Below are 9,570 nucleotides of genomic sequence, written 5' to 3' on the forward strand. Positions count from 1 at the left end.
CAAATATTGTCAAATCAATCAAAACATTGTCAATGCAACAAATATGCATTATCCAATATAAACATCTCAGCTTGCAAACTTTCATTTAAATTTCCGTTATTGTTTGATGTAAGTATGGTATTGATTCCCCATTCCCAAAAGCAAATCTTATGTTAAGTTTTTATGGCATAACGAAGAGAAAGGATACCATGACAGTGGCAACTAACACCGTGTGTACAAGTGGGCTCTGATCCAAATAAGAATGGGCGAACTCCTCTTCATCCTAATCTCAGTGGTTTCCTGGTTGCACCCTAAAGAAACACCCGGGGTTTCTTCTTGCGTCATACCTAACCCCGAGAAATGACGCTGGCACTACGATTATTGCAAATTGAGATTCCAATCCAGGGGAGAGATAGAGATAGAGATCTTTATTTGCATACCAGTATGTTACATAGGTACATAATGGACCCTGGAAGGGTATGGCAAAACATGTTATTCACTATAATATATACTACTTATTTGTATTATTAATTTTCTAAATTACAATTCCAACCAAGTAACAATAAATTGGAAGCTATGCCTTATTGGATTATATCGGTTTCCTTGCTATATTTTCATTAGGCAAAGGGCGTCTGGCTAAATTAAAATATCTCGTACCTATCTAAAAAAAGCTAAACCGTTTTCAACCTTTGGTAACAAATTAAATGGAAAAATGTATTGTCTAGGGCGAGGGTTGAACTCGCTTCCTTTGAATCACTACCTCATCGCTCTGCCAACTGAGCTACTGAGACCTCACTCGAGGATAAAGTGATCCCGAGTCGCAGAGTAAACCTCGCCCGAGACAGTGAATTTGTCCAGTCAACGGCATAAATATAATATACATTCACAAAATAAAAAAAAATCAAAATTACAAACTAAATTAAAAACTAAAATTAAAAACTAAACTTAAAAATAAACTATAAATAAAAAATTTGCCCCAAATCAGTACCGTCTATTGGCAGCGTGCCCAGAAGGCTGGCAGCATTGCCACGTTGTATGGCAATGCTGATCCGCTGTGCTAGATATTTTTATACTTAGTGTTTAATATAATGAAATAGAAATATATTCACAAAGTTATAAAAAATATGTGTACGCTCTTACACCTTAGACATTTGTCTGGATCGATATTTTTGCCTTCGACTGTCCACTAAATTTATTTCTAAGCTTAATAGCATCGTGTTTCTTTTCAGCTACCTCAAATCCCCACAACCTAGATTTACTTTTACTCCAGTAAAACATAAAAGTATAAAAGCAAAAAATGGGACCAAAAAAGGGCAAACAAGACGGGAAGGCGGCGGCCGCCAAGGCGATGATGACCTCGGGGCCTCCGCCGAAGCCGAAGAAGATTCCTCCGCCACCGGCTTGCTTCACGCCAGAAGACATCGCGAAGTACAAGGAAATGTTTAAGACACATGATGAAGATAACACGGAAAAGGTATTCATCATTTCAATGAATGAATGCTGTTAGTTTAATTGCACATATAACATATTAATATATTAGGTAACAGAATAACTCGCTACGCTCGTGGTTTACTTTTAGAATCTTTCGCTCACTCGGGTATAAATATCAGCATGAGGAATTAAACAACTTTGCTCCCTCGTAAAACAAATGACGCTTACTCTTCTTTGTTTTACATTGGAATTTCAGAATGAAACAAAAAGGTAATCCGCCACATGTTTCGCCATTGCACATGTAAATGTAAGCCGCACAAACATCGTCATGACCCCATTCTATTTTACAATAACACTAACACAAACCATAATTTCTGCAACTGTGTTTTTAGTCACTCGCGCGACATGTTTTGGAGAGCCTACGCGACGCGACGTGGTCAACGTGAACTGAGGAGTGAGGATCTACCGCCAACATCGAATAGGTAATCGAAAATCGTTATCTGCCTCTCTGTCGTTCGAATATGCAACAGCGATAGAGAGGTAGATATGAATTTAAAATTTTTGATGTTGGCGGTAAGTCTAAGCACTTTTAGTCTTTTAGTGCTTGAAAATTCAAAGGCTTCCATAAACGTGCCGCACGAGTGACTAAACATGTGAGTTAAACCGTCAATTTAATTTTTTAATGAATTATATGTTCCCAAAGTCGAATCAGTACTGTAAACCACACCATCTAATTTGAAGACTTTGAAACGCCTTAACTAATCAGACTTACCGTGAAACCAAAATTGTTCAACTTAATAATCTCGTTCCCAACTTCCAAGCTCCGACAAAATTACGTATTCAATCCCTATCTCGTGTGTGCTTTTATATGTAGAAGATAATTAACGTAAATTCATTACTAGCAGCCTTCTAATCACAGTCAAAGTATCTGCTTAATGTATGGACACGTGCCGATTTATAATTCATGCCTAAAAGTCGATCAAGACAAGACGCACGAGATTTGTACTTACGCAGCGCCTTACGTAAGCGAACAACTTACGAACGCGAAGCGAAGCGGCGCGGCGGGTCCACGGTGTTCGCGTTCGCAACGTGATCGCCCACGTAGGACACTTCTATAGGCATCAAAGGATTGATTCACCCCGCGCCGCATTGCTTCGCTTCGCGTTCGCGTATTGTTCGCTTACGTAGTACGCTGCGTTACTTGCGTTAGGTAAGGTTTATAGTGAGTTTAAAAATTGTGGAGCCATTTAGGGTTTAAGCTGTATTCGACTAGGAGGATATAACCAAACGGAGACGCCACGTCTACAGACAAAAAAGTCTGCCGATTTTTGCGGGGGAGGGGAACGTCAAATGTATACGTAACGTAAAAATAGCCATGTCAGATAAACGTCAGTCCATTCATTGTGTATGACCATTGGCCGACTATTTTCGACAGAGGGGAACGCCTGTTAATGGCTACTCCGTTTGGTTATATCCTCTTAGGTATTCGAGCTGATATCAGATGAACTTTTTTCACTCTTGTAGCCCTAATTTAACCTCATTTTATCTATAAAAGTATACTTATAATCACCTACTGAATTCTCTGAACCTAGGTCCAATAAAATGATTTAAACCAATATTAATATTTAAACCATAATGAAACTTCTAGCGCCTAATGGTTGAAAATGAAAATGAAAAAATCTATGAGTTAATCTTATTCAAATCAATGTAGAACTCGCAAATTTTTTATTTCGTTAACTGAGTTACATTTTGTAGGATAGGTTTATTTTATATTGTGATGTGGCGCATTGCCAGTGCCTCACAAGGCTGCACTCTGGCCATGTGATGTGGGGGCGTTGAATCAGTTGAATGAGACAACTTGGTTCAAATATAGACCAACATATAATTACTTAAATACCACATGCATGCGCGTATGTATGTTAAGCCAATGCTGTGAGGCATAGCAAATACACTATAAAGGATTTGGCACACTGGATGCGTTCTGCGGGCAGCGGTCAGGTCAAACTTCAACTTCAAAGGTTGCTGTCAATGTTGTTCATACATAATGCGGGTTTGACCTGACCGCTGACCGCAGAACGTATCCAATGTGGCAAATCCTTACAGGTACGGATTACAATAAGAACCCTTTCAAAATCTTTTATTAATTTTAAACAAATATTTCACAGATACCACTGAAACTCATCCCTCTAATGTTACGAAAGCTGGGCTTCAACCCCAAAGCCGAGGAGGTTAAGGAGATGTTCCGGCTGTTCCTCGAAGACGACCTGGTGGACACGGTGGAGCTCCACGAGTGGTACTTCATGATCGAAGCCAAGCTCAAGTGGGGGGACGACATCGAGTTGGTGGTGACCAAAGCCATGCAGACTTTGGGGCAGGATGAGAAAGAAACAGGTAAGCTCTGTTGACGGCCTCCTAGCCTAGTCGGTAACTCGGTAGAGTCGGTAGTGACCCTGTCTCCGGAGCAGGAGGTCCCGGGTTCGAATCTTGGTGAGGGCATTTATTTGTGTGATTGTCACAAATATTTCTTCCTGAGTTATAGATGTTTTCTGTTTATAATAATTTCTATTTAATTATATATTATATCGTCTGGTCGATCTATGTAAATTTGTCCTATAATATTTATTTATTTATAAGATACCGGCTACCGAACTGAATTCGCGCGCAGCGCTGCTAGCGTCTGCGCGATACAACAACATGGCCGCGCACGCGTCCACTATAAGTTGACCCATGGCGTAGTCTGTTAATACGCGATCCGGGGTCTACTTAGATTGGCTCTATTGGGAAGATGTCCACTAGGCGTGCTATCTCGTACTAACGCACGCTTTTAGGCGTCCCGTCACTGTCACACACTATACCTATTTATTATTTATTCTATTCTACAGGGTTGTGTGACTTAGAGCTTCTTAAAACAGAGCTGTTTACCTGGGGGGAGCCGCTGGTGGAAGAAGAGTTCGTAGACTGGGTCAAACTGGCGATGAAAGACAAAACTTACGACGTGGTGACCGGAGGGTTCAATTATGTCAAGTTTATTGAGAATATGAACGCTAAGGTATGCTTAATAATTAATTTAATTTAATTTAATTTTTATTCATAGACCAACTGAGATCATTGTTGTTAGTACACATAAAGCTTAAATATAATGAATTTAATGATTACCGTACTTAGTGAGATACAATTGCATTGTATGTATCGGATAGGAGCTACAAAATTCAGGGGTATATACTCTGATTTGTAATTAGATTCCAAAAAACTAACCTCACTTTTTCTCTTTTCCGTATGTTTTAAGAAACTAAACAAAGCTAAAAGGATAAATCTATATTTATTTTAAATGCTAGAGTATGCAAAAGGGAAATTTGAGTTTACTTCTTTACATATTTTCCATTATTACGAAAGAAAAAGGATCTGAGTGAGGTTAGTTTTTTGGAATCTAATTACAAATCAGAGTATAGTATTAACAAAATCTTAATAGTTTGAAATAAAAATCGGCCCGGCCTAATAAAATTGTATGCTAAGCTACGATCGTACCGCTACGTCGTAGTCGATATCACGTACATAGCGAAAATGCATCATAGTTACAGGCGTTACGACAGCGTGTCATTGGACTCACCGGTGATTAGTGCTGAATGGATTAAAAAACGGATGGAGCAGCATATGTGTCATGAGCTATGAAACGTTTTATTTTATTTTTGAGAGTGACTACTTGGCAAAGGCCCTGCTCCACTGGTTTTCCACAACTTTCGATTTTGTGCTTCTTCCAGTCGTTGTAAAGCAAGGCGTCTAAATCGTCCTGCTATTTATTTTATCTCCGCCTGGGCTTACCCCGCCCACGCTTCTCTACCGGCATCCATTTGGTTTATCCCATATCCGGATGCATACGATAGACGTGGTCGGCCCAATTCCATTTGAGTCTGACGTTATTTTTGCCAACCTCAGCAATGATTTAGAGCGCACCTAGTGTTCCGGACTCGTCCGACGTACTTTTATAATAGGTAACTTAACACTACTTCCAGGACGAGAGAGCGACAAAGGAACCAATAAACTACTTCAAGCTAGACCAGAAGACTCTGGCCGCCATGGCGATGAAGAAGGCACAAGAAGAGAAGGAGGAACAGGAGAAGAAGGAAGCCGAGAAGAGAGCGAGAGAAGAGGCCAAGAGGCAGAAGATGATAGCAGATGGGTTGCTACCCCCCGATTAGTTCGGTTGGTCCCAAATGGTTTGATAATGATAAGTACCTATTAAAATTACCTACAGATTAAAAAATCGAAAAAGATGAAAAAGACCATTTGTAAAAAAACTGATTTGGAAATAAAAAGAGCATACTGAATTAATCCTTGTGTTTTAAATTGCTTAGGCATACGACATTATTGTTCGGTTTTCTGTGTTCGGGCTGTTCCCTACAAACGCATTTTATTTCGTGTGCATTCGTGTATTAGAACTTTTTTTCGGCGTTTAAATCCAATGAATACCTATTATGGACATATTTAAGACCTAGATTTTTGTCACAGACAAAGAAACTGCTACTTACATGTAAATATTCAATAAAATAGTGTTTGTACGGGTCTACAACTTCATGGAATACTCCTGTTGAGTATTGTAACTGGTGATAGAAACGAGTCACTTCGTTATTGAAATGTTATATAATCTCTCGACTTTTTCAGTCGCTTATCAGGATTGTTAAGTTACACCTGAGGCAAACGCTCTGCAAACTGCAAATGTTGCGTGCAAACAAGGTGAAAATGCGTAACTAATATCACACACTCTTTTTAAATAGTTTATTATGTCTGTGTCAACGAGATTTTTCAAGCCTCTTCCTTCTTGTTGATCTTTGGAATCAGGTTCTAATAAATTTGCATATTATATTACTACTTCAATATACTACAAAGTACAACAGAAATACTGCCTCTCTTTACATTCTGTTATTGCTACATATTCGGCTTCAGTGGTAGATAGCGCTACCGACCTAACTGATTGCTTTTGAAATGGAACTCTTATCTAGCGAAATTAACTATATTAACTAACGAAATATGGATTGTATTATCGTCCGAAATAAATGTTTTTTTTTCTAAGTAAGTTGTATAGATAAGCCGGATTTTAACTTTTCTATTTCGTCGTTTCGTACAAAAAAGGTAAAAAGGGATTACGTATCTCTAAATTAATAGTTATTTTTGTAACAGTAGGTAAACAGAGATTTTCTAAGCAATCTAATCATTCAATACAAGTAAAAGGTAAATAGGAGCACAAAACAGGACCTTCAATATTTTTTTTTTCTTTTTTTTTGAAGGCACATATACATAATCAATTTTAAAATTACTCGCCAAACTGCGTATGCAGTTTGTTGGCAAATCTTCGTTTCGTTGGTTTCTTGATAAATCATATCGGGGACGACACAACCAAACTCAATAATGGACGTAACAACCTGTTGTGGTTAAGTGGTAAGCAGCTAATTTATATAGATACGTCCTTTGTTTTAACTTGATAGTTATAAATAGAGATACCGCAACTAAATGCGTTATTGTGGAAATGTCGTGGATGGTGCTTATGGGACCGAACACACGGAGCGGCGTTGTTGAAACTAATAATAGACCCTTTCATATGCACACCTCATGACTTTTCACGGCGAAATCCGTGTCATAAAGCTATGCTAGGAGGTCAGATCACCCGGTGAAAGTTATTATATCTAATTTAATCAGAACTTGGTTAGAACATAAATGCACAAAGCATCACATGATCAACAAACTCAACATCAGAACGAGAAGAGTCTCACGTTACAGTCATTTCGAAGACAGATAACGAAATTTGGATTTTTGCGGTAGGTCTGCTTCTCGGAATTTCGTAGTCTTTCTTTTGCTCTTGCATATAAAGGGGCCCACTGACTATCAGTCCGTCGGACGATATCGGCCTGTCAGTTGTCCGGAACTGTCAAATTTTTGTTCTAACTGACAGGCCGATATCGTCCGGCGGCATTCCGGCGGACTGATAGTCAGTGGGCACCTTTATATTAAAGCGATAGAGAGACAAATGGACGAACGAAGAAACGAAGTGGTTTGCACCAGGCTATCGGGAGTTCAGCCGTAACTAACGTATAGAGTCCGCCTAAGCTAACTTTGCACTGACCTTAATAGAACAAAGTGCGAGAGTGTCATTATATACGTCAAATTTTTATAGGGCTGATGCTACGCCTCGCAGTTATCTTGGTCCTATTCTAATTTCGTGAGCGAGAATGAGAACGTGTGATCCGTTGGCAAGGGACAGCATGACGTGACTGCTGCCAAACATCGGTTTTGTTAGAGATAATTAATTCTGAGGCCCTACCGCGAAAAAAATAACTCGAAATTTCGCGGTAGACTGTACCGCCGTATCGCCACCATCGCCACGGTCTGCACCATAGACATAGTATATACAAGTAGTTATAGACGCGCCACCGAGCGACCGGGGGTAAGAGAAAGAATATTCATATAAAATTTGGGCAGCATAGGTTTTTTTCTCTCTTATAAATTTCGGTATTTCGCCATCGCCTCCTACCTATGATGCCACCCAGTCGGTGATAAGGACAAAGCATGGCACTATTTTCTTTTTCCTCTTATAGGAATCGCAATAAGACTATCTTTCTCTATCAAAGAGTGTCAGGCCATAGGTCTGCACCGACGTTACGTTCCGTCCGTATGTTCTGAGCTTTCGCGTCCCACACCGGCATAAAAGGCGGTTTAATACCAAATTGATTAATTAAAATTGCTTTTAACTTTATTGTACTCTAAAGAGGGCCCGCACTCGCTGTTATTTTCATAAATGCAATATTTTCCGAAGGCGAAAACGATTCGGGAAGAGTTTAATCGACTGAGTAATTATTTCGTTTATTGACCTTTTCGCCATGTTTTTGGGTAATTCCGTTTTTAGCATTGGCGAAATGAAGTGTAATACGTTCGAATTATTGCGTCGAAATGGCGCGCAAATTCCAACGTAAATAGATACGTCAAAGCGACATATTTAACTGAAGATTGGTATTCTTTATTGTCATTGTAATAAGGTTGCGGAATGGTCACTGAATTGCGTTGTTTTGTAGGTTATGTCGGCTCTAATTAGGGTAGGTGATGGGGGTTCGGAAACGGCCGGACACTATTTTCCGGTTGACTTGTTGGACCGTCTGTTTGCTCGCGGTTTCATCTCGTGCTTAGTGATGTTATTACCTAGGAATATTCCTTGCTCAGACTTTAACAAAGTTATTTCCAAAAGGAACAAAAATTGTTTTTAAAGTATACCCGATTTGTCGGACATAATTCTGTAGACAGAGATTGGCCAATGCCTTCATCTTCCTAGTGTTATCCAGGCTTTCTGAAACTTTCAATGCCTCTTATATTTTATAAAAATACAACAAATGGCAATGTTTTGAAGTCATAATTATTAATGTCATTTCTCAACTAAACGATAAAGTACAATTAGAGATAATTATTTATTTACAGTAACTGTTAACACCATTAACACCGATTACCTACATCTTGCATTGCAATTTTACCTTACCTACATCTTGCATGAATATTAGCTTTTTTACTGGATATCAACTTTAGACAGCATACAGCAGTCGGTAAATATATCTGCTTGTATATCAGAGGGTGTACTGCGAAAAACGAAAATCGAAATTTCATCATCTGCTTCTCTATCGCTCTTCGCTATTCGTGCGATGGAGAGGCAGATAACGAATATTTAGATTTTCGTTTTTCGCTTCAGTACACAAGCCTGGTCCCATAGACAACATGCCAATCGCTATCGCTACGTAGCGAACGAAACGCAACTGTCACTGTCACACTAATATGGTAGAGTGATAGAGAGACACAAAGCGATTCGATAGCGAAGCGCAAGCGATCGACACCTTGGCTAGTTAGCAAGATGAGCATGTCGAATAGTGGGATTGGCAGCGAGCACAGGCACGGTCTAAATCCACATTTTCTTCCACGTTCCTGGAATGTTCCTGGTGTGCCGGAACCTCATAGCACGTCCCTACCCTTGCTTGATGGGTTCCGGCCTTTAAACTTTGAGCGAATGTCTCTGTCGTATTTTCGGAAGGCGTAATCACAATTCACGCCCAGGTTGAGGCCTTTATCGTTGGCTCGGTGATTTTATTCGATGTGCCGATTTGTGGGTGTTAGCTGTGGTGTTAGTGTTAT

General features: G+C 39.5%; 1 protein-coding gene across 1 annotated transcript; it reads left to right on the top strand.

The window, feature by feature from the left end:
• The first annotated feature begins 1,276 nt into the window (after window positions 1-1,276).
• LOC134745223 (uncharacterized) lies at window positions 1,277-5,625 on the top strand. Its single transcript, XM_063679217.1, has 4 exons — window positions 1,277-1,453; window positions 3,576-3,801; window positions 4,293-4,459; window positions 5,421-5,625. Exons 1-4 carry the CDS (start codon window positions 1,277-1,279, stop codon window positions 5,604-5,606), a joined length of 756 nt encoding a protein of 251 aa, XP_063535287.1. The 3' UTR covers window positions 5,607-5,625.
• Window positions 5,626-9,570: the final 3,945 nt, after the last annotated feature.

Source organism: Cydia strobilella, chromosome 11, assembly GCF_947568885.1.
Source record: "Cydia strobilella chromosome 11, ilCydStro3.1, whole genome shotgun sequence".
NCBI lineage: Eukaryota > Metazoa > Arthropoda > Insecta > Lepidoptera > Tortricidae > Cydia > Cydia strobilella.